At 34.8% G+C, this 25,369-nt stretch overlaps 1 protein-coding gene across 5 annotated transcripts in view; it reads left to right on the forward strand.

The window, feature by feature from the left end:
• Positions 1–395: 395 nt before the first annotated feature.
• The window catches only part of EMCN (endomucin), a 118,459-nt gene continuing 93,485 nt past the window's right edge, over positions 396–25,369 (forward strand). For 2 of the 5 annotated variants that reach the window (XR_012131643.1, XM_073237247.1), the window contains exon 1: positions 399–624. Coding sequence is in view for 3 of the 5 variants with exons in the window: in XM_073237247.1 (XP_073093348.1) it covers positions 561–624 (64 nt within the window). In the remaining 2 variants the exon portion in view is untranslated. Of the gene's footprint in view, positions 625–2,862; positions 2,930–25,369 lie in introns of all 5 variants that reach the window. The other 3 variants (XM_073237248.1, XM_073237249.1, XM_073237246.1) reach the window with 3 other exon arrangements.

The following is a 25,369-nucleotide window of genomic DNA, read 5'->3' on the forward strand; positions in this document are numbered from 1 at the left end:
GTTTTGCACTTCTCTCCAGAAGATGGTCTTTGCTAATCTGGCTTTCAAGTCGGAAAGAGAGAAGGAAAGTTGATTTCTTGTGGATTTTGCTCTAAAAATTAACCTTCAGGCAGTTGAAACCTCTTTTTCCAAACTGAGTCGCTATTTAATGAGGCCGTTTATAACTACTCCAAAATGCACTTTCAAAACAAAAGTTAGAAAACTGTATGATCCTTCTCAAGAAAAATCTGTTTCTGTTCAAATCCCGCCCCGACCTTTTTGTTGAAGAGGAACAAAATAATGTAGTAACAAAAACATAAGTGGCTGCCAAAGGAAGAGAGAAAAAAAAAAGTTCCTGTAAGGGACTGAAACAATAAATCTCCTCTCTGCTGAACTCCCAAAGGGAGTGTGTGCATTTCCTCCTGTTCTTTATCAGAGCCCCCGAAATAAGTAGGAATGGGCAGTGGCTGTTCACGGTCAGCACACCTTTTTCATTTGCTAATAAGGCCCTGTCAGGCTGGGAGGGAGCTATCCCTGCCTGACTCTGGAGAAAGCAGCCACTGAGGCGACCCACAGCCACCATGAAATTGCTTCAAGTAACCATCCTTTGTCTTCTGTCCTGTCTTTATAGCAGTGACAACACAGGTACCATTTTCTCTTATTCCTCTGGTGGTGTGGATCAGAAATATCTAGTAGAGGGCTCTTAACATCAGTTTATCTTCAGAAAGCTTCCCCTGTAACTAAGATCCAGCAAATTAATTTGCTGAGTTGAGTGTGTGGAGTAGACTGGGAGTGCACGGAGAAGGCTCCATGAGAGGATATTTGCATTCACTGATGGGAAATGTCTTCTGGCAGAGCGGCCTTGAATCATCAGAGTACTGGGAATATACAATGCCTTTGTTGAGAGTAAAAATCTGGGAATAAAATGCTGCTTAAATTGTACTATTTCTCAAAATACGTGCTCTTTTCAGCTATATGTCTAGAAATAACAAGATTGTCATGTAGGGTGAAAGGCTATAATAAAAATACTGTGTTGTAGATGTTGCCCTGTATTTGTCCCATCTTTCTGCTCTGATAAATTGAGAGGTTGAATAAAGCTGCCTAGGGAAGTGAATCTTCATATCTTGAGGGCTAGGGTGGGTAAAGAGGAGAGACACTAGATTAAAGTTTATAGATTTTTGCTACAGAAATAAGCACATGTCTACACATACACACACTATATTTTGTATAACATGTTGGGGAACTTCTAGACATAAAAACCCTGCCAACTGCAGTTTCAGAAATTCAGATTAAGAATATATATGTACTTACCTAAGCCCTGACTATATTAATGACCAGTTGCAAAAAATGACTGTTTGATCTTTAACCCTTCCTGAGGGATTCACCATAAACAATTACATTCAATCAATATTTATTAGGCTTCTACCATGTACTCAGCAGTGCAAGAAACACAAAAGTAACTGAGACATTGTCCTTCCCCACCGTGGTAAATGTACTATTGGGAGAAATAAACATATAACTCTAATACAAGGCAGATTTAATAAGTGTGAAAACCAAAGTACAAACTAGCTTAAAAGAACATGGTTAGGAAACATTAATTCTGACTTGGGATCCCTAAAAAAAAATTCAGTTCTAATTTTATTTTGCATATACTTTTTTCAAAAGTTTGCTGCCTACAAAAGTTTGATATCACTACAATTTGCCATGATAATGTAGGAAAAAGCTCACTCCTTCTTGAACAATATCATTAATTTCTCAAAATATGTATATAAATTTAAACAAATTTCCAAACACTTTAAAACAACATATGATTACTTACCATGCATCTTGGAGTTTTCCAGAGCAAATTGCAATGGTTACTAAGGCCAGAAAAATTAACTTACAAGAGTTACTAAGAAACTGATTTTTTTTAAATAAAGAGGTGCCACAAAAATCAGTGCACTAGCTTGTAAGTGACTGTTCAATATGCTCGGGAAAGATTGATGGGACTCTTGATGCCATGAAAATCACTGCCGACAAACACACGTCAGGTCAATATAAATTTTTAGAGTCTGACTTGTGGGTCCACAAGCATCAGTGAGGGTACTATTTCCTAGGCATCATTAAACTCTGAATGGTTTATGTGTTCTCCTGAAAGCAAAATGGAATAGGATCAATAGAAGTAGCCTGCAAAACCTGGCTGGAAGAAAGATGGAGAGGTGAAGGACAACTCAGAGATGACCTGGCAGAGTTTTCAATTATGTCCATTTGAAAAAAATACTAAGCTCCTTTAGCTCACTGTTACCTAACCTCTCTGTCAACAGTGTCCTTTTTCTAATGAACTATTAAGCCATATAATATAATTTCTCATTTGAGCAGAGAGAACAGTTACATAATGACTATCTCCATCAACCTCTGCCAACAGCCTATCTGTTAACTTACAGCAAATTTCTGTAAAAACTACCCTATTGATCCTAGAAAAGGACACTTTAGCTCAGGAGCATAAATGGACCATCTGGGGGGTGCCTAGAAAGAACTGGAAGTGATTTTTTCCATGCAGGTGTATGATTTTGTTGCACCTGGCTCTGCCCATTTTATATTTTCCTTCCCAGATACAGTGCAGGGAAATGAAGCATTTCCTAAGCTGATTTATTAAGTTCTTTCCCTAACCCTCTGTACCGGAAACACGTGATTTCAAAGGTTTATGTGTTCCCCAAACTTAGAATGCTTAACATATTTCATCAGCAGAGTTGATTATTGGGGGCGAGGACATTTCATCTGTCTTAAATCACAAGTTGTCAAGAAGATCTGCGCTTTTTTGTGTAGTAATTTATTCCTAAATAATGATCTTTTAGAAAAATTGACTACTTTTCCTTTTCTTTCTGACGTTTTTGTCATTCTCAGATTTAAAGAAATACAATATAATCTTTTGTGCTGTTTGTGAAAATCAAGGGAATCTTTCTACATGGCAGTGAGTGACTTTCTATACTTGGTTGGTGGTATTATATTTTACAATCTCCAATTTGGAAAGCTGTTCAGTTCAATATATATGGGAGTTTCCTGAAAAGGAACTGCCATTCTTTCCCTAGGATTTTGTAAATTGTGTTTAAAACTGACAGACCCCTACAGTGGCTTTTAAGTCCCTTTAGCTTTTAAATCTAGATGGGTGAGCTTTTTAACTATCAAGACTGAGAGAAGGTAAATGAAGAGGGATTCCAAAAAAAAGGAGGCCCTAGAAACAATTTATTCATCGAATGTCATTAGCTTTTTGAACTTTACATTAATTTGGGAAAGATTAAAATGTTTTAGGTATTTACAAGCAGAAACAAGCATAACTTAGTTGGTATCTGAAGAATTTAGTTGCTTGGAGAAATCCACTTGTTAGTGATTAAACATTCAATTTCATGGGAAAAAAATGGACTGAACACACTATAAGACAGTCACTATGCTAAAAGCTGTAGGTTTATAGAGATCAGTAAGACTAAGCTCTTGCCCTAGAAGTGGAGGAGAGAGGAGGCTGAACCAAGTAATTATAAGTTTGATTGTATTGTAGGCCTTAAGTGGGAAATAAATAATAATATGGTGAATTCATAAGTTTAGTTTTGGGTGTAGGGACATCATAAAGCACTTCATATAAAAGTGGAAATTACGATGAACTTAGAAACTTGAAAAACAGTAGGTTACATGTTGCTGGAATTTCTTGAGTAAGAACATTAAATATATTCCTTGTCTAAAAATGTAAGGAGGTTAGTCACAGGTTGGACATAGATAAGTTTTGGGAAATGAGGTTGGAAATGTAGTCTTAGGATATGTTGAAAACCAAGATAAGAAATATTGACTCAAATACTTAATTAGTTCAGAGCCTCTAAATGTGTTTGAATATAGGAATTACATGACCAGGGTCATAAATTAGGAAGATCAATCCATCAACAGTATATAGATCAAACTATCACAGACTGGGGAGATAAAAGTTGAAGAAAATAGGTCAAATGTTATTGCAAATCAGAAAGTATGTCAAAAAAATGGAAAGAAGGGTCTGAGGAATTGCTTTAAGAAAGAAAGCTTGTGATTTGACATATTATTGACAAACAATGAGGGATAAAGTGACTAAGATGTACAGAGAGGGTTATTTAAATACCTGAAGTAGGGAAATAACTTGGGAACATGAGTAGGGAAAGACAGGTAAGGAAGAAAATGATATAGTTTGTTTTGGATATGGTAAGTCTGAAATTCTAATAAGATACTCAAATAGAAACACTAATAGTGAATTAAAATCTTCCAATGGTAAATTGAAAATTCCCCTGGCTGGTGAGGGGATAAATGTTCTTTATTCTTGAATCCTAGGAATTCTTAGTCCTGCCTATATTAAGATTAACAACATAGAGAAGCACCCTCAATGGGAAGGAAGATGGCAGAATAGAAGGGCAGGCAGAACCTCCTCCTGCATACACACCAAGTAGGCAACTATAGCAAATACAGCTCACCTTGAAAAGGACCTGAAGACTGCAGAACAGACCACCTGCACCTGGAAAAGAAGAGAAAACCACATTGAAAAGGGTAACGGGAAAGAGCCACAATCAATGGGGATCCAAGCCTTCCCCTATCCCAGCCCCCAAATAGGAGGGAAAGGAAAGGAACAGGGAGGGGATAAATGTTAAGGAATCCAGCACACCTAGCTCTGGAGAGTTGCTCTGGGAATAGGAGCCCACATTGCACTGGGCTTTGACGATTAATGGAGATGGACACCAGGAAGAGCTGGAACACTGTGGGAAGCTGAGACTCCTGCTGTCCGGAGGAACCAGCACACTTTGTTGGCTCAGCTAAGACCCAACACCAAAGTGGCAGGTTTAAAGATTTGTCATCAGCAATAAGTGGGCCAAAGTGGTAGGGGTTGGAAAGAACTCTCTCTGGAAAAGAATGGAAAAGCAAATGACACATTCCCAGCCCTCCCCCAATGGAACTGGTCAGATGTTTATGACAACCAGCTCTGAAACTCTCCACCTACACAGCCCCAATGCCCTCCTGTGCACCTGTCCCACCTGAAATGGTGTACCCAGTAGCAGTCCAACATTGCTGACTTGCCCCACCCACAATGAATCCTAGCAGAAGTACCTCACATCACAGAAAGGACATGCAGAGGCCAGCTGTGGGGATCAGCCACTGCTGGCAGACATGTAGAAAGTTAGGCCCTCCCCACATCCCAACAACAGCAACTGCAGCTCAGCTACAACAGAGAACCAGGCTTTGGTGATCAGAGGATTTGGGTCTTGAGCTTCTGGAGCTCAAAGAGAGTTTCAATGAAGAGATAGAAAATGTACAAAAGAGTCAATCATAGTTGAATAATAAAATAACTGAAATAAAAAAAAATATAATAGAGGTAATGAGTAGCAGAATACAGAAAGCAGAGGAATGAATCAGCATGATGGAAGATAAAGAACTGCAGAGTAACCAAGCTTAGGAACAGAGAGAAAAAAAAATTCTAAAAATGAAAGGCTACTAAGAGAGCTATGTAACAACTCCAAATGAAGCATCATTTGTATAATAGAACTCCCAGTGAAGAAGAGAGAGACAATGGGGTAGAAAGTCTATTTGAATAAATAATAGCTAAAAACTTCCCCAGTTTTGGGAAAGAAATAGAAGTTCAGATCCTGAAAGCACAAAAAGGCCTTAACAAGATGAACCCCAGGAAGAAAACACCAAGACAGATAATAATTAAAATGGCAAAGATTAAAGATAATGGGAGGATCTTAAAAACAGCAAAAGAAAGGCAGTTACCTATAAGGTAAACCCCGTAAGGCTGTCACCAGATTTCTTAGCAAAAACTTTACAGGTCAGAAGGGAGTGGCATGAAATACCCATAGTATTGAAAGGGGAAAAAACCTAACCAAGAATTCTTTACTCAACAAGGTTATCATTCAGAATTTAAGGAGAGATTAAAGGTTCCCACATAAACAAAGATTAAAAGAATTGATCACTACTAAACCAGTCTTAGAGGGTATGTTAAAAAACTTCTTTAAAAGGAAATGTTCTTAAGTCTAAATATTTTTCATAAGTGAATATAGGCCCACAATAAAGGTAGTAGGCCAATTACAAAGGAAGTAGGAAGTTCAAATAACAAAAGTAGTAATATCAACTATATGCAAAATTAGTCAAGGGATACAGAAAACATGTAAATTATGTCGTAAACATAAGTGTGGAGGAGGAAGAGAATAAAAAGTAGTACTTTTAGACTGTGTTTGAAATCAAGTGACCATCAACTCAGTATAGACTGTTATATTTAGAAAACTATCTTTGAACCTTATGGTAACCACAAAACTAAAGCCTATAATAGATGCACAAAAAATAAAAAGAAATGAATCCAAGCATCACACTAAGGAAAGCCACCAAATCACAAAAGTATAAGAGAGGAACTACAGAAACAATGATAAAACAGTTAATAAAATGGCAATAAGTGTATACCTATCAATAATCACCTTAAGTGTAAATGGACTGGATGCACCAATCAAAAGACATAGGGTGGTAGAATGGATGAAAAAACAATACCCGTCTATATGCTGCCTATAAGAGACTCGTTTCAGACCTAAAGACACACATAAACTGAAAGTGAAGGGATAGAAAAAGATATTTCACATAAATAAAAAGTAGAACAAAGCAGGAGTAGCAATATTTATATCAGACAAAATAGACTTCAAAACAAAGAAAGTAAACAGAGATAAAAAAGAACATTATATAATGATAAAGGGATAAGTCCAACAAGAGTATATAACAATTGTAAATATATATGCACCCAACATAGGAGCACCTAAATAAATAAATCGAACACTAATAGACCTAAAGAAAGAAACAGACAGAAACACAATAATATCAGGAGATTTTTAACACTCCATTTACATCAATGGATAGATCATCAAGACAGAAAATAAGGAAACAGTGGTATTAAGTGACACATTATTTCAGATGGACTTAACAGATAAATACAGAACATTCCACCCAAAAGCAGGAAAATACACATTCTTCTCAAGTGCACATGGAAATTTCTCCAGAATAGATTACATATTAGGGCACAAAAAAAAGTCTTAACAAATTCAAATACATTGAAATAGCATCAAGCATCTTTTCAGACCAAAATGGTATGAAATTAGAAATTAATTACATGAAGAAAACAAAACCCACAGACACATGGAGGCTAAACATGTTTCTAAATAATCAATTGATCAATGAACAAATCAAAGAGGAAATAAAAACATGGAGCCAAATGAAAACAGAAACACAATGGTTCCAAATATGTGGGATTCAGCAAAAGTGCTTCTAAGAGGGATGTACAAGCAGAAATAAAGAAGATGAAAACAATAGAAAAATATCAATGAAACCAAGAGCTGGTTTTTCAAGAGGATAAAAAAAATAGAAAAAGCACTAACCAGACTTACCAAGGAAAAAAAGGAAAGGACACAAATAAAATCAGAAACAAAAAATGAGAAATTACAAATGACCCTATACAAATTCAAAGAATATAAAAGAACTCTATGCCATGATATGCCAGTAAGTTATACAACCTAGAAGAAATGGACAAACTCCTAGAAACATACAGTCTTCCAAGACTCACCTAGGAAGAAAGAGAAAAATCTGAATAGACACCAATAGCAAAATTGAATTGGTAATCCCAAAACTCCTAACAAACAAAATTGCAGAACCAGATGGCTTCACAGGTCAATTCTACCAAACATTTAAAGAAGAACTAATACCCATCCTTCTTAGAGTATTCAAAAAGAGTAGAAAAGGAGGGAATATTTCCAAACTCATTCTATGGATATATTCCAAGGATACAAGGATGATCCAACATTCATAAATCAATAAATGTGGTACACCACATTAACAAAAATGAAGGATAAGAACAGTATGATCATCTCCATAGATGCTCAAAAGGCATTTGACAGAATTCAGTATCCAAAATTCAGATTACTGTCTAACACCATACAAAAAAGTAAACCCAAAATGTATTAAAAACCTAAATATAAGACATGAAACCATAAATCTCCTAGAAGAAAATATAGGCAAAAATCTCTTGAACATAAGTATGAGTGATTTTTTTCTGAATATATCTCTCAGGGAAGGGAAACAAAAACAAAAATAAACAAGTGGGACTAGATAAAATTAAAAAGCTTTTGTACAATAAAGAAAGCCATCAACAACACAAAAAGGCAACCCAAGGTATGGGTGAATATATTTGCAAATGATGTATCTTACAGGGGCTAACATCCAAAATACATAAAGAACTCATATGACTCAACACTAAAAAAAACATAGAACCCAATTAGAAAATGGGCAGAGGACCTGAATAAACATTTTTCCAAATAAGATATGCAAATGGTCAACAGGCAAATTAAAAGGTGCTCCAAATCACTAATCATTATGGAAATGAAAATCAAAACCACAGTGAGGTATCATTTCACAACAGATAGAATGGCCACTATCCAAAAGACAAGAAATAACAAATATTGGGGAGGATATGGAGAAAAGGAAACCCTCCTATACTGTTGGTGAGAATAAAAATTGGTATAGCCCCTATGGAAAACACTATGGAAAAATTAAAAAGTAGAAATACCATTCTACCCAGTAATTCCACTTCTAGGAATTTACGCAAAGTAAAAAAAAATCTTTGATTTGAAAAATATATGCTCTCCTGTTTATTGGGACATTATTTACAATAGTCAAGATATAGAAGCTACCAAAGTATTCATGATGGAAAAAGAAGATGTGGTACATATACATGGTGGAATATTATTCAGCCATAAAAAAGGAAAGACCTCTTGCCATTTGTGACAATATGGATGGACCTAGAGAATAATATGCTAAGTGAAATAAGCCAGGCAGAAAAAGACAAATACCATATGATTTCATTTATTTGTAGAATCTTAAAACAAAACAAAGCAACAAAATAACAATAGACTCATAGACACTGAGAAGTGACTGGTAGGTACCATGGAGGAGAGGTTAGGGTGGGTGAGTGGAGAGGAGTAGGCAGATAAAGGGCACAAAATTCTCATCAGAATACAAGTTGGTCCTGGGGATAGTAGTAGAGCATGGAGAATATAGCCAATGATTCTTTAACATCTCTCTCTGTTGACAGATAGTAACTGCACTAGTTGGGGTGAGGGTTTAATAATGTGCTTAACTGTTGAACCACTGTGCTGTATACTTGAAAGCGATATAATATTGTGTATCAGCTATACTTAAAAAAAAAACATAACATAGAGAGGCAATTTCTTTCTTTTCTGGATGCCCATATGTCTAACTTTCTTATGACACTTATTTTCCAGTTCTATCATAGTTACTTACGTGCATATCTTATCTCCTCTATCAGATCATAAACACCTTGAAAGTAAAGGCCATATGTATCACAATTTGTTTGTCCAATAACAGGTCAAAACATATGACATAATTAGCTAAATTAATGCATAAATGAATAACCCAGTTGCTTTCTTATTTTTTCCATTTTTCATTTCTTCCTATGACAATCACTTATCAGTTTACTACCTTGTCCTTGTGAAAAAGTTATGGTCTGGTATGAATCACAAAATATAATATAGAGACAAGTGGACTACTTTGATTTGTGGCTGTGGATAAGGGCACCAAATATGAAGAAAGGGCTTCTTATTAAATGTAAGACAATACCCAAACTCCAGCAACAGAGAAGATGATAGGGATAGATGGACAACCTAGTACCAAATCACAGCAATTTTCTACAAATGTGGAAGGAAAAACTGCTGTGACTATCATCATTGTGTGGAGGAACAGCTAAATAGAATGGACTCAACTCTTTTTTGGGTATCAAGTACTTTATGTAATACCTTCTTATAGTTAGAAATACTCAAGGAGAAACCTCATTCTCAACCAATTTCTCAAAAATACAAAACAGCTTTTTTAAAAAAAAGTCACAAAAAGAGAAGTTGGAAAAAGTTAAATAAATAACACACATCATTAATTCATATGAATATCATGTGAGTTGCTTCAGAACAAATTATTTTACTTTTTCCTTCTGTTTAACTTAATCACTATCAATAGACTTCCCTGAAATGGGTGATTTGTTATAGGAAGAGTACAGGAATGAATAGGAAAGCAAATCCAATAGGAAAAGTATTCAGTCTCCATTTGTTTAGCTGTCTTTCTTCAGTACTCATTTTTTTTAAATGGTCTCTGTGTAAAAGGAGAAGTAATCATTCCAGAATTCTTGTTTTCAACAGATTCCTAACAGTTGTCCCTAGCAACTTCTCTGACAATTTTTTCATGTTAATTGTATATACTTAGATAATTGAAGAAAAAAATGATGCACACTTGAGAGTTTCAGAAAGCTTTTATTTTACTGGGTAATTGCCCATCCTTTACTTTTCATAGATAAAATGACATTTCAGGTAAATATTTTAACACGTGAATAGTTATCTAACCCACGTAATATATTTATTTTTCTTAGTCATCCCTTTCCAACTTCCTCTTCATCTTTGACAACAATTTGAGATGCACATTTCTAAACATTGAATGTCAAAGCAGGAATTTACTCTTAAGTGACATTCAATTCCTGTTAGTAAGTGTCTGCTTTCCTGTTACTATATTCCTGTGGGTCATTATAGCTCTATCAGGTTAAAATAATGATGCCTTTTGGGTGTTAGAAGAACCTCTTTTAGTTAGCAAACATAATCTTTTTGTACTGTTGCACACAAGATGAGCATCAACATGGGAAACATTGGTGATGTCAATTACATCTAGCTAGGCCACTATAGGGTTCCCAAAATTTGGGCAACCATAAGAAAAATATTTTTCTAAACTTGAATAGAGGTTTTATGACTCATAGAAAAATGTATCAGTGGAAATAATCATAACTAGTTTCTAAATAAAAGCATTAGACTCTGAGTCTTTCCTACATCCTCTCTGTCCCCATTTAGTGCAGCCATTGCTATGGCAACATGTTTTGCATGTGGGTAACCTGACCGCACCCTGTGTCATGTGAATGTGTATCTTTTGCTTTCCTGTCTGCTCTTATTCTGACCCCAAATCACATTTGACAGCAGAACCCCATCTAGCACTGTTGTGTATCTGAACATGACATGCAGGATCATTTGCCCTCTGAGACAGTTCTTGCCCAATAGGGCAAAAGAGCCAGTGAATAAATGCTTTCCTTCCCCATATCTGCTCTGGTGTTGCTTTAGTCCTCTGCTCCTTCCCTGAGATGACTCTCCTTTACAGACTATCTGTCCACAAGCCCTCGTTTCAGGCTCTGCTTTCTGGAGAAACCCAGGATTTATTTTCTTTTTTGATGGGAACATTTTGGCTTGTATGACAGGGTATATTCTGGTATAGATTAGTTACAGTCTCTACTGCTCCAGTTATTATTCACTACCTTTCTTCCTCTTCACTTGTTGAAAAAGTTAAACAATATTCTAAGCAGGTTCTGTTCTAAAGCAATCATTTACCTGTTCATGTAGTCAGTAATGAATTATATTTTGAGGTTTAGTTATCCAAAATGTCAATGTCATTGATTTTATTCTTGGTGTACTGTCCATCTGAAATGTGAACTGTTTTTTGATCTGTTTAATTAGTCATATAAGGGCTTAAATCTAAATTAGTTGTGTCAAAAACCAGGGAATGGAGATCATAATTGGGCAGGTCCAAGTTAACCCTAGTAAGTATTGTCACATCTACTGACATCTACTGTGTGTTGTGGCTGGCACTTGACACACATTACTTCTGACATAACATTTCAAGGTCAGCTTTATCATTCCCATCTTACTGATCAGGAAACTGAGGCTTGGAGGTACTATAAATCTATACCAGGGTTATGTGGTTTAAAATCAAGCCAGAGAATGTGGTTCTTCAAAACCTTCCCTTATAGCTTGCTACCTTCCAGTGTAATGAAAATGTAAGTTGAGCTTTTCTGATCAAAAAGAGTAGGATAGAACCTTGACACTTGAGTAATTCAGAAATGCCTTATGCACCTCTACATTGAAAACTAAGACCATGGTGTCATGAATAAACTCCTGCTTAGGGATAATGATCCTCTTAATACCCTGGATTCAATTAATTATTAGAGGATGAGTTGAAAGGAGCTGTAGACATTAGCCTACCTACCCATTGTTATGTTGGTTGAATAGAAACATGCTTGGCTCTCGTACAAATGTCAGTGCAGCTACCGTGGGGCTTGAAAAAGAAGGAAAGAAGCTAAGAGGAAATAATTATTAGTGAACTAATCACTTAGTGTTCAATTTATAATTGCTCGGGAGCCAAGGCTGTCTGGGTTCACATTCCACCTCTGCCACTTGCTCTGTGTGAACTTGAGAAAGTCACTGAACCTTCACTTAATCAGCTGTAAAATGGGATGTGTAGTCCCTACCTCATAGGTTAGTGGTAAGATCACACAAATATACTTAAAGTTCCTAGAATACTTCCCTGCATGTAGTAACTCATAACTTTTGCAGAGTTTGGAACTCAGAGTCCTACAGTTTATTATATCCCCTGCCTTAGAAAAAACTACTTTATTTCCAAGTTGATTCCAATCCAGAATCAGCAAATATTTAAATAATTAAATGTTAGTTATTGTTAAAATTCTCACAAAATGAATTAACACTCTCAAAGTGAAAAACCAGCACAGGAAGATATTTTACAATAGGATTGACATAGACTACTAGAAATATAATTGCCAAGTTATATTTTTAATCACAATACATACAGGCACAATTTTGTAAACACAGGCTGATGTATTCTCTAGAATGCCTTGTGGATTTGTAAGTTATTTCACTCATTGGGTAAACTAATCACTAAATTAAAAATTATTCTCTTCTTAATGAGGATTCTAACTTTTTGTTCTGAGAATTTTCAACATCCTCAAATATTATTGCCTATCTCAAGGTATTAAACATTACTCAATCTGAGAGGTGAATGGATCAGTGGAAGGAACTTGTTCTTAATGTGAGGGTCGAGTTTGGGTGTAGATTCTTAGATGCTGAAATTGGTCAAGACACTAAATATTTCTCAGCCTCAGTTTATGTAAAAATGAGAAAAAATGATATTTGTTGACATAGTATAGATGCTACATGAAAGCCAAAAAAAGTATTTCAGATGCTCTCTAAGTTATAAATCACTCTTAAAATATTACTAATATGTAAACATTTAACTCGTAGATTCAGTGGATAAATAGGAAGACATTTCAAAAACTTGAGAATCCTTCCTTATTGGCTGGGCCTTTGCCCTCCCACCAGTACTTTTTTAGCCTCAGTCTATCTTTACTTATTTTTCATGGCTGCTACACATTCAAACAGCCATGTGTTGAAATAAGCTTTACCTCTAAAAAGCGCATACACACACAGAACACCATTTGTATCACACATTGAATTTATTTTAAGTCGAAGTGGGAGAAGAAATTATTTTTTAGTATAAACTGTGAAATGGTCCTCCTAGGGTGCTCAGCAAGCATGAGGACATACATGCTGAACTCTTGGACTGCCTCTTTTGACTACAGGGCCACCCCTGCATTTGTCACTTCAAGGCTGTTGTGACAACTCCAACAACGGAACATCCTCCAGTTATCTCTTTCCCTGAAAATGCAGTTATAAAAAGTGAGATTCTCCTTTCTAAATGCACAAAATTAACTAATTTAAAGATTATAATAGTAACTGCATTATTGGGATAAAAATCATTAAATCATGTGAGTCAATAAGCTTTTATTTTTTATTAACAGAACTGCTTTTTTAAACTGAAGTATAGTTGATATATAATATACTGGTTTCAGGTGTATGACAGTGATTCAACAAATTACATACATTACTAGATGATCACTAGGATAAACATAGTTACTATCTGTTATCATATGAAGATATTACAATATTATTGACTCCCTATGCTGTACTTTCATTCCTGGTACTGATAATAAAAAATAATTTTATAATTGGAATTTTGTACCTCTTTATCCAGTTTACCTGTTTTGCCCACTCCCCCAAGCCACTTCATAAGCTTTTTATTACTTTTCTTTCTTTCTTTCTTTCTTTCTTTCTTTTTTTCTTTCTTTCTTTCTTTCTTTCTTTCTTTCTTTCTTTCTTTCTTTCTTTCTTTCTTTCTTTCTTTCTTTCTTTCTTTCTTTCTTCCTTCCTTCCTTCCTTCCTTCCTTCCTTCCTTCCTTCCTTCCTTCCTTCCTTCCTTCCTTCCTTCCTTCCTTCCTTCCTTCCTTCCTTCCTTCCTTCCTTCCTTCCTTCCTTCCTTCCTTTCTTTCTTTCTTTCTTTTTCATTTTCTGACAATCTCATTTGGTGGGTACAAGTTTTATATTGTTAAGTTTAAAACTCTATAGATTTACAAGGTGGAAGAAAGAAAAATAACAGTGTTGTCAATGATTTAAAAAGCTGTTATTAGGGCCCATTACAACCTAACTGAATATGAACCTCTTGAGAGTAAGGACAATGTCTAATTGGTTCTCATTTTTCCCAGGACCTATCTTTGGACATTTAAGTGATGCTTGCTAACTAGCTCTTGCTTTAATTTGATGAACTACATTTCTTCAGAAGTCAGTGGAGTTGAAAATTCCCAAGGCATTCCTTGAATTGTTTTCAGTTACTTGAGGACAATATTTATTTTTATCCCTGGCCTGTGTAGTGGAGAAGCTGTGAGTATCATTTTGGGATACTCTCTTGGCTGGCTGAACTTATTTGATTTGCTTTATGAAGTTGACCTGCAGTCTTAGTGTTGTATAAATAGCAGAAAATGCTTGCCTTTCGTTTATACATATTGATTGTTCAAATTACACATAGATAAACCAAAGGCAGGCATTTTCTGCTATTTATACAACACTGGGACTGCAGCTCCATTTCATAAAGCAAATATGTATATATATTTGGTAATATAGAACAATGCTCTTACATGTTTTTCGCACTGGGCTGTGACTAGTGTCACCAGCCAGCACTGTGCAGAGTGGAGAGTGTACTGTCCTCAGTGACAAGAGTCCATGGCTTTAGTTATCAGAAGCCACAAGCTTGCTGACTAACTGAGCCAAGCACATTTTTTAACTTCTCAAGGTTTTGATTTCCCCAACTATAAAATGAGTGTCATTTGACTACACAATCTTGAAATTTTCTTCCAGATAAAATTACATGATCTTACTGTGACAAATAATCTCTGTATGTTTTGCCTCAAGTTATCCTGTATTGCTTCCCTCCTGTTATTCCTCAATAGGGTTATTCTAGAGCATGGTGTTCAAGTCTATTCCCTACTGCTTAGTTACTTTGGGAATTTTCAAATAGGGCTGTTGAAAAGTATCTGCTTCATATGTAACAGGCCAGTCCTCTGCCAGGAGAGACTTTTCTCAGAGTACACGCCAAAAACAGACATTTTTTTCCATTTTCCATGTGGTATTATTTGCATATAATTTGGAGAGATTGGTGGCAGGAGGGATAGCAAAAAAGGCTCTGAGAGAAACAGAGAGAGAGAGAGAGAGAGAGAGAGAGAGAAATTCACTGACATCCAGAAAAAGACTGAGAGGATAGATGAGGTTAAAAGTGTCTGAAAAAGTGACGGAGGCTGGGAGGAAGAGCAAGAGCCTCTGCAAGGATTGGAAAGGGGAAACATCAAGAAGAATGGGAGGGAGCCTGCCTGTTAGAGAGATGGGAGATGTAATAAATGCTCAAATAATTTGGAAAGAGCACTCCGTAGGCTCTTTCATCCGCTCTTAAGGTTCCAGTCCCCGTAGAGTTCTTTCTTCTTATCATTAAATCTCTGGCTAGGCCTTCATTCCCCCAGCCATTCCATTTGCAGAGGCTGAACATCTTTCAAAGCACTTTTGTTGATCAATGGCCTCACTTTATCCTTGCCACTGTCCACGGGATTGGACAGGCTGGTGTTATTTGTGCTCATTATCAGAGGAGGAAAACCCAAGAACATCCACTTTGACTCAGACCTGTAGCCCTCAATATTTATTGCTCATAAGAATCACCTAAGGTATCTGCTAAAAAAGGTATTTTTCTAGGGCTTACTGCTGGTGATCCCAGGAAGACTTTCAGTAAAACCCAGGAAACTTCCAGAAATTACTGCAGATAATTTTTAGGTACTAATACATCAGCATACTCCAAAAGATTCTGGACTAGACCCAAATTTCCTGACGAGTCATCTGAGTTTTTTTCACTGTCCTATACCTACAAGACAACCAGAGTATTTACCTTTCAGGAGAGAGAAAGGGTCTGAATAAACACTAACGTCTAGTGCTTTGAAGGGGAATTTGGTGTTAATTCAGCGTAATCTATTTCTTTTTTTTTGCTTGTACTACTTCAGTATAATAGGAAACTAGGTTTGGCCAAGACAAATAGTAGGTGAAGCACTGAAGTCTCCGTGGGCACATAGGCCTAAAGTTCCCGCCTTTTATTTTTTACCTTTTCATCAGGAGATGCCTTTCACTCTCTACTTATTATGAGATCTTACTGATTGCTTTCCATTCTGCTATTAATCTCCCTCCTGCTTTCATTAACACCCAAAGACCTTGGATCTCTGCCCTATAGGCTGGTCAACAAGATTAGCCACCTTGAATCATAGTTTAATGAGGGAAACAGCCTGCAGTGTTCCCATCGAATTTAGAGATGTGTTTGATAATGGGGTCAGGATGTATCTGATAATCCAAACACAAGTATTTCTGATTTCCAGAGAACAGTCAGGAGACAGGTGTTTTGAGAAAGAATGGAAGATTGAATGATCAGTGGTAACAAATGTCTTGCGAGCATGAAACAAAATGGAGAACCTGGGATGTTATGAATCTGGGCTAGACATGCAGGAAAACTTGCAGTATCAGGAAATGATAAAGTCATCAGCTGGTTCATTCTCCTGTCATTACTTAATAAACTGGGTAAGTAACATGAAGAATTAATAGCCTCTCTTCCAGAGTTCACAAACTAGTACCATCTCACAGGTAACCTGCCAGATGCGTGCTTTTGGCCACACAGTGTTTTATGACTACAGGCAAAAAGTTAAAAATAAGAAAATGTCACAAAACAACAGCAGCTAAGAAAGAAGGAGACAGTCTTATTTTCATCTCTTCTGGCAGCTCTGGGCTCATGTTCCCTCGTGGCAATGTTCTGGTGGACCTGAACAATGAGTACGCCTTTAAATGGGGGCATGTTCTCTCCTGCGAAGACAGGTGCACTTACACCCTATTGAGTCTCTCATTTACCTCTCTGGCCAACCCCTTTGGACACTGGGGTTAATCCCTTCACCTATTTCATAGACTCTGTAGGATTTCTTCTTAGAATTAGGTGGGCAATTTGCAAAGCTATCGCCCTATTTGTCGTGGTTCAATGGATTTTGAAAGGACAAGATTCTGAGGCAATTTCCTACAACTGAGTAGATTTGCCAGCTCAATCCCAGAATTTGAAGGACATATTTTAGTCACTAATTTTTCTCATTATTCATAAAGAATGCTCTTATTAAATTATTATTATAACTGATTAACTTAACACTGATTACTACTCTTGTTTCATAGTCTTAAGGAAACATAAAATTAGAAATTAAACTAAAAGAAGGTAGAAACCACAAACAAAATGTGATTAACATCGTACTATATTTTTGTTTTCTGCTATCTCTTTACAATTTATTTGGTGAACATAAACTTCCTGCCCTTGATGAAAATATTGAAGGCCCATGGTTTTTGGCTCACTCTTAAAGAGTGGACAGTTCTGTGGACAAATAAATGTGCAGGGTATATCAACTTATAATTAGTGTACAATCCAAAATAATAATTGACTTTTTCTTGGAGCTCATGCCAGTGTGGGATGGAATTTATAAAGTGGCTTCTTTACAGGTTCTGTTTTGCTTCCCTGTTTCATCTCCCACCCAGTCCTCACCACTCCATGTTGGGAGAAGGGTGAGGGAGGAAAGAGAAGGTTGAATGGAAGATATTACCAGACATGACACCATGCATAAGGTGTGCCAGAGCCTGGCAATGGTTAAAGCCAACTGCGCGATGGTGCATTTTCATGGTCCCTTGAAGGTGTGTTTCCGTCCTATCTCCCCTGCAGCTCCTTGGCTCATGAGGATGGAACCCTATTCTGGGAGTTGACTGGTTACTCTTCCTAGAGCACTGGAATCTGATCTTAACCGAGAGCTCCAGGGCGCTAAAGTGCCTCGCACTCTACATAGCCTTGGGAGCAAAACCCAGAACAGCTCAAGTCCACTCTCTCATTCTTTCTTCATTTGATCCACAGGGAAGAGTCATGTATTTCCTTGTCTAACAATCCCTGCCAGGGTGGACTTATTCTCAATATAGTAATAACTCTCCTGGTCCTACACCAGAGCAGGTGGTCTGCAACCATTCAGTCTCTTGATTTCCCACATGTAAGTCAGACCAAGGACACTGTGCTTTTCACATCTAAGGACCACAAATTAAGGTAGGTTTGACTTGCAGAGGCAACAAGCCTTGCTCCTTGGTGGTGGAGGAAATGGGAATGTGATTCAAACGAAGGAAAGGCACACCTCATTTTATTGTGCTTCACTTTCTTGTGCTTCACAGATATTGAATTTTTTACAAATTGAAGGTTTATGGCAACCCTATCAGCACCATTTTTCCAACAGCATTTCCTCACTTTGTATCTCTGTAACACATTTTGGTAATTCTCACAATATTTCAACCTTTTTCATTGTTATTACAGTGTTTTGTTGATCTGTGATTCGTGATTATGACTTACTGAAATCTCAGAGGATAATTAACATTATTTTTAGTAATAAAGTATTTTTTAATTAAGGTGTACACATTGTTTGTTTAGACATAATGCTAGCTACACTTAATAGACTATAGTATAGTGTAAACACAGCTTGTTATACTCACTGGGAAACCCAAAATCCATCTGACTCACTTTATTGAGATCTTTACCCTATTGTAGTTGTGTGGAATTGAACCTGGACTTTCTCCAAGTATGTCCATACTCTGTAAAGACAATGTCCCCTCAAATCTCATCTCTCTCCATATTTTGATTTGTTTTTATGTTATAGAGTGGGTATAGGAATTCAAGAGTACACAGAACAGGGTTTTTTTTTGGATTTTAGGTAAAAATCTGCATATGATTATTTGTCCCAACCCTTTATAATTTTACATACATTTAAAATGGTGCCCAATTAAAACTTTATTGTTCACATATTGTGCCAGATATCTTATGCCAACCTTTCCTTTGAAACAAGTAAAGACCTGAAGGTGTATTTTCCTCTCAGGAGATGTAATTATACAGTAAATTAACATTACAGTTAGAACAATAAAAATCTCTGAATGTTTAGAAAGTAAGACATTCTCTTAAAAATAAGCTATAAATATATTCCCTTCTAAATATACCATAAATGGATCATAGGAAGTTACAGATATGTTGAATATGAATAGAAATAAAATATTTTGTAACAAGATGTATATGATAACAGCTAAACCAGAGATTAGGGGGAACTTCATAGCCTTAAATGTACATACCAGAAAGGAAGAAATAAAAGAAGAACAAAATAAATCCAAACAATGTAGTGGGAGAAAATAATAAAAGAGCAAAAATTAATGAAATGGAAAATGTATATAAAATGCAAAGAATTTCTGTGTGTAATAAGATTGCTAAACCTCTGCTGATATTAAAGAAAAAGGGGAGAAGAAACAAAAAAATTTAAGATAAAAAGGGAGACATCACACTTTAGATGCTGCTAAAAATTTAAGTTTATTAAGTGTATATTATAAAAAGGTTTATGTCAATAATTTCAGAAAGTTATATGAAATGAATAAATTTCTAGAAAAATATGGCCTATCAAAACTAATTCAAGAAGAGATATAAACTTTGTTAGATCTTTAACTATTAAAGAAATTTAATACTCTTCCCACTGGAAAGTTCTCAGCCTAACTGATGTCACCAGAAAATTATATTACACATTCAAAAAATAAACAAATCCAGTTTTACAAAAACTCTTCCAGAGAAGATAGAGATTTTATTTCCCAGTTTATTTTGTGAGGCTAGCATATGGCTGAAATCAAAACCTGATAGAAATATACTGTAGGCCAATCTCAATATGAAAAAAAGATATAAAATCCAGCAAAATATTTTTAAAAAGTACTTTTCAGTGCCCAAATTGGGATTATAATAGCAAGGTGAAGTTGGTTTAGCACTAAGTCAGTCAACATAAGAATAAGGAGAAAAATATATGTTCACCTGAACAATCATAGATAAAGCTCCTTTAACAATTCAATATTGATTCTTGATAAAAAATATTTAGGGCACAAAACTATAGGGGATTTTCCTAATCTGACAGAAAGTTTCAAAAATTATCATCATATATACTGAAGAAATGTAAACTTTCCCTTAGAGAATGAGAACAAGGTAATCTTGCCCAGCAATGCTTTTATAAAATATTGTACTAATTATGCTAGCCAGTACCATAAAAGAAGAAAAATAAATGTTACAATAATTAGGAAGGAAAAAATAAGAGCTGTTATTCTTGTGGATGATGTGATATAACTGTATCAGTAGCCATAAGGATTTACTGAATAATTATTGGAATTAAAGAATTCATCAACTTTCTGGATATACAATTATAAATTAATTATATTTTTGTTGATAAAACAAATCTTTGAAAAAGAATATTTAGCAACATGCCATTACAGAAATATCAAAACTCAAGCACCTGTAAATAATTCTAATAAAAGATATGCATAATTTCAATAAGAATAATAAAATTTTATTGAATGACATTAAAGAAAACCTTAAAAATTGGAAAAAATATATCATGTTCATTGATTGGGCAACCTAATATTTTAATATTAACTTTCCTCAAATAGATCTATAGATTCGTATAATTCCAACTAACATCCTAATAGATTTGATTATGGAATATAAGCTTATTATAAATTCTATATGAAAATCCATAAAGTTAAAAAAATCTTAGTAACTTTTGAAGAAAAATAAGAAAGCAGAATTTTCTCTATCAGTTATCAAATCCCATAATAAAGACAAAGTAATTAAACTGTTAAATTGGTGCACAGTAGATATTCCAAGTAATGGTGATATTATCACACATAGATTAGTGGATAGAATGGAGAGCACTGAAGCAGACCTACAAATATATACATCTTTGTTGTAAAACAAATATGGTACAACTCAGCATTGGGAAAGAACTGGCCTTTTCAATACATGGTGCAAGGACAGTCAGGTAGCTTTCAGGAAAATATTAAATTGGATTCCTATGTGATATAACATACAAAGCCAATTTCAGATTAATTACTTGCTGACTTAAATGCATAATGTAAACTTTAAAACTTTAAGAAGAAAATATAGGAGAATGTTTTTGTCACTTTAGAAAAACTCACATAAAGAAAAAGACAAGCATTTTATTATATTAGAATTAATTATTCTATTTATCAAAAGACTATAGCAAAAGTAAGGACAGTCACAAAATGGGAGATGGTCTTTGACATGGATATAACTGACAAAAAAAATGACTCATTTAGAATACATAGAAAAAAACCACAAGTCAGTAAGAAAAATAAAAACCTAATCCCAAAAAAGGTAGACTTAAATGCTTCACATTTGTGCAAGAATAGAAATGCTAGTAATAGTATGGTAATAGCGCACATTTTTATAATATACAAAAATTAGTGATAGCTCAAATGTCAATAAATTGCAAAATTAATAAGTAAATAATGGTTATTCATTCAATGAACTATATACACCAATAATAATGAACATACTGTGATTTATAAACAATAAAATGAAAAAATATCTTAATATAAAATATTGAGCAAATCACAAAAAATACCTGCAATATGTTGTCATTTACATAAAGTTAAAAACAATCAAATTTAAATTCTATTATATTCAGATGTTCACAAAGGCTAGGAATGATTGCTGTCAAGCAGATTAGTTATGGGCTACCTACAGAGCAGTGGGAAAGGGAGGTGATTCATAGAGCATCCCCAAGGAGCTTCTCCACTGCTCATAATATTCTATTTCTAACCTGGGTCATAATTACACCAGGTTCTGGCTAATATTTATTCATTATATGTATATTTATATTTTTGTACCTCTCTGTGTTACCTTTATAACTATAACAAAGGTTGGGAGAAATGAATAAAATGCAGATCTAAGCTTAAGTAACTTAAAATTAGAGTTGAGATCTATTAAAAAGGAAATGATCCTAATTTTTTAAGATGTTACTACCCAGAATTATTTCAGAAGCCAGAATCATTAATCATCTTTAATCTGATATGTACTGGTTGACTTGTAAGTGTGTCCCACGGAGACTGAAGGTGGACCCCCAGGACCTATGGCCAGCAGCAAACCTTAAAGCGCTTATCTCCCCCAGGTCCTTGTTAGGGGGCTGCACCTGTCTTCCGAAATCCAAAATGAAGCTCGTTTGCAGTGCTTCTTGCTGTTTAAGACAGGTTGTCATAAGTTGGAACAATGTTTAGTCCAGAAAACTTCAATTTCACTTAAATTTCATTTTTTTCAATCTCCATCTAATTCAGGATTAAAAGAAGTACTTACTTAAAAAAATCTTAACCATTTTAGGAAATGATAGATCATTTATTAAAAGCACTTAAGTGCAAAACTATTTGCTTTGTTTCTATAGAATCATTTCAGCATGGCAACACATCTGATTTAATAATTTAATAACAATAGTGCCAAATCTATGTATTAATTAAGAGTTTATAAAATACTTTCAGGTATATTATCTCTACAAAACCTTAATAGGCAAACTGCTATATGTTAACTATTTTCATTTTATGAATAGAGTTTTAAATATTTAAGGGGGTTTAATTAACCAAACATAAATAGGATTAAAATGTACACTTGGAGATATTAAAGAAAACTTACACTTACCAACTTGAAGAATATACTTGCAAAACATATATTAAATTTTAGTATCATGAATATAAGATACATAACTGAATCATTTGAATTGATAAGGGAAATAAATAATTGTATGCTATCACCTAGCACCGCCCTAGTACATAGTAGGCATTCAGTTATTATCTGTGTTGAATGAGAATGAGACATTAAGTGTTCAATTATGTGGTTTAAGAATTGTATAAATGACAATTTGGAGGAAAGGACAGACACTGTAGATGAAACTAATAATTATAAGTGAGGCTTAATGCAGGAAGTACAACTTCAGTTGAGCTTTAAAGAAAGAAAAATTATCCATGTTCTCTAGGAGTTTTATTAAATAAAAATGGGAGGAAAAACATAAGCAAAACTACAGAGTAAAAATGCTATATTCAAGGGATAGCAAGGAAACCAGCTTATCTGTGGGGAGCAAAGGGAAATCTGAGTGAACAGATTCAGGTTATAAATAAAACTTTGAAGATATTTCTAGAACACAGAAATTCATTTTTTAAAATCTAGTAGTCTCCGTGCTTGAAAATAATCCAACAAATTCTGATGTGGCAAACAGTCTCCAAGATGGCCTCCAGTGATCTTTGCCTCTTAGAATTCAAGCACTGAATGTGAGAACCATTCTCACACTTATTTAGGGCTGAATTATGTGACTCAGAATACAGTGGAAGTGACGTGTGATTTCCAAGGTTAGGTAGTAAAAGACATTATGGTTTCTCTCCGATTTCATTCTCTGGGGAAGCAGCGATTGTGTTGTGGAAACAATCAGGCAGCTTTTGTGGAGAGACCCAGTGGCATAAAACTGATAACCAGCACAACTTGCCAGCAATGAGAGCGAGCCGCCTTGTAACTGAATCTTCCAGATTCATCAGACCTCGAGAGGACAGCAGCCCCAGCTGCAATCTCCAGAGACTGCTGTTTCCTGAGACTCCCAACCCAGAATTGCTCACAGCTACTTTCCAGTTATTGCTCCACAGAAACTGAGATGGATAAATAGCTCTAAGACACATGTTTAGGAATAATTCACTGGCAGCAATAGATACCTGGTACAAGTGTCATCAAATAAAAATTGTAATACATTCAAGTTTTTGACACAAATTTGATTGATGTCCAGACGAACAGAAAGGATATCTTGTATCAAGGGTATTTTTCTAGAAGGCAAGGTAAATTTCTTTCTCTCAAGCTACATTCATGGTTAAGTGTTTGATTAATACCATCCCAGTTTATTTAATTGATCCATTAGTAGTTGTTTGAGAGAGCCAAAAACATCTTTAGGATTATTATATGTCTTGCTTTTAAAATTTTTTCAAGTTCAGAGTTTTAGTTTACCATTGGAGAACTGTTGCAGATAGAATTCAAATGATGTTTTATTTCCTTTGTTATAATACCATGATAATACAACAGCAATACATTTTATAAGCAATAGTTTTTTCTATTCTTCCAACATAATTAAAAATTCACACTGTAACTTTGAAAGTTATCATGTTATTCTCATGGCAGATGTAATTTATTAATAAATTTGGCTTACAGTTACCATCTGTATTTCTTGATGTGTTTACATAAGAATTACTTTGTTAATGAACTATATTTCTCCATTTATTTTCTCTAAATATTAGTAAAATAATTGATTTTTCTCATCTGGCAAAACATTCAAAACATTAAGGTAAATTCTTTTAACTTTTATTCACATACTGGGAAATTAAATTATGGAGACATGATAACATAAAAACTTAAATTTGGAAATGATTAAATTTAATTTCAGATATTGTTTCCTCAGATTAAACAGTAAATCATTCTAACTCCTTTTTCGTCCTCCTGGAATCCAATTTACATCTTTGCTTGCATTAGTTCCTCTTCTTCAACAATTTTGCTGCTATTGGTTTAAAACACGGAGATCGGAATTGAATTCAGGTTGTAATGAGAATCCAACCACTACTGAAGAAAATAGCAATAGTTACTTCTTATTTGTATAGCATGATATCATCACAACAGTTCCATTGCCAGTAGGATTTTATGATAAAATACCATTAATTTTTATTTCTTGTTTAGAGTTTCCTTTGGCTTTTTATTTTTTCCTGATGTTTTTATTCTTATATTATTTTACTAAATTTGTATTTTTTTGTTTTTGTTATTCACTTTATTTTTATTCCTACTGAACTTTATCCTGTAAGTGCACAATAATTTACTTCATTATTTTTACATGGTAAATTTCCTTATTACCCAAGATATTTAAAATGTAGTTCAATGTATTTGTCCTTTAAAAGCTAGATTTGTATTATTTTTAAAAAGGTAAATGGCAGATTCATTTGAAATGCTGTGCTAAATTTTTCCCTAAATTGATGATATTATTTACTGATTTACAGTTCAGTCTAGTTTGTTGATGGCAATGTCATTTAAGACTAAAATCAAAAGCCTTACTCAAGCCTTACCAGACTATGGTAGTCCCTATGGTTCTTTTTTATATATATTTTCTCCACATATTTGCGACATTAAGTGATTATTAATTAACTTGCTTTCTAAGTATATTATCAGTCCCTGAAACTAT

The sequence above is a fragment of the Manis javanica genome, chromosome 5, assembly GCF_040802235.1.
Source record: "Manis javanica isolate MJ-LG chromosome 5, MJ_LKY, whole genome shotgun sequence".
In the NCBI taxonomy this organism is placed as follows: domain Eukaryota; kingdom Metazoa; phylum Chordata; class Mammalia; order Pholidota; family Manidae; genus Manis; species Manis javanica.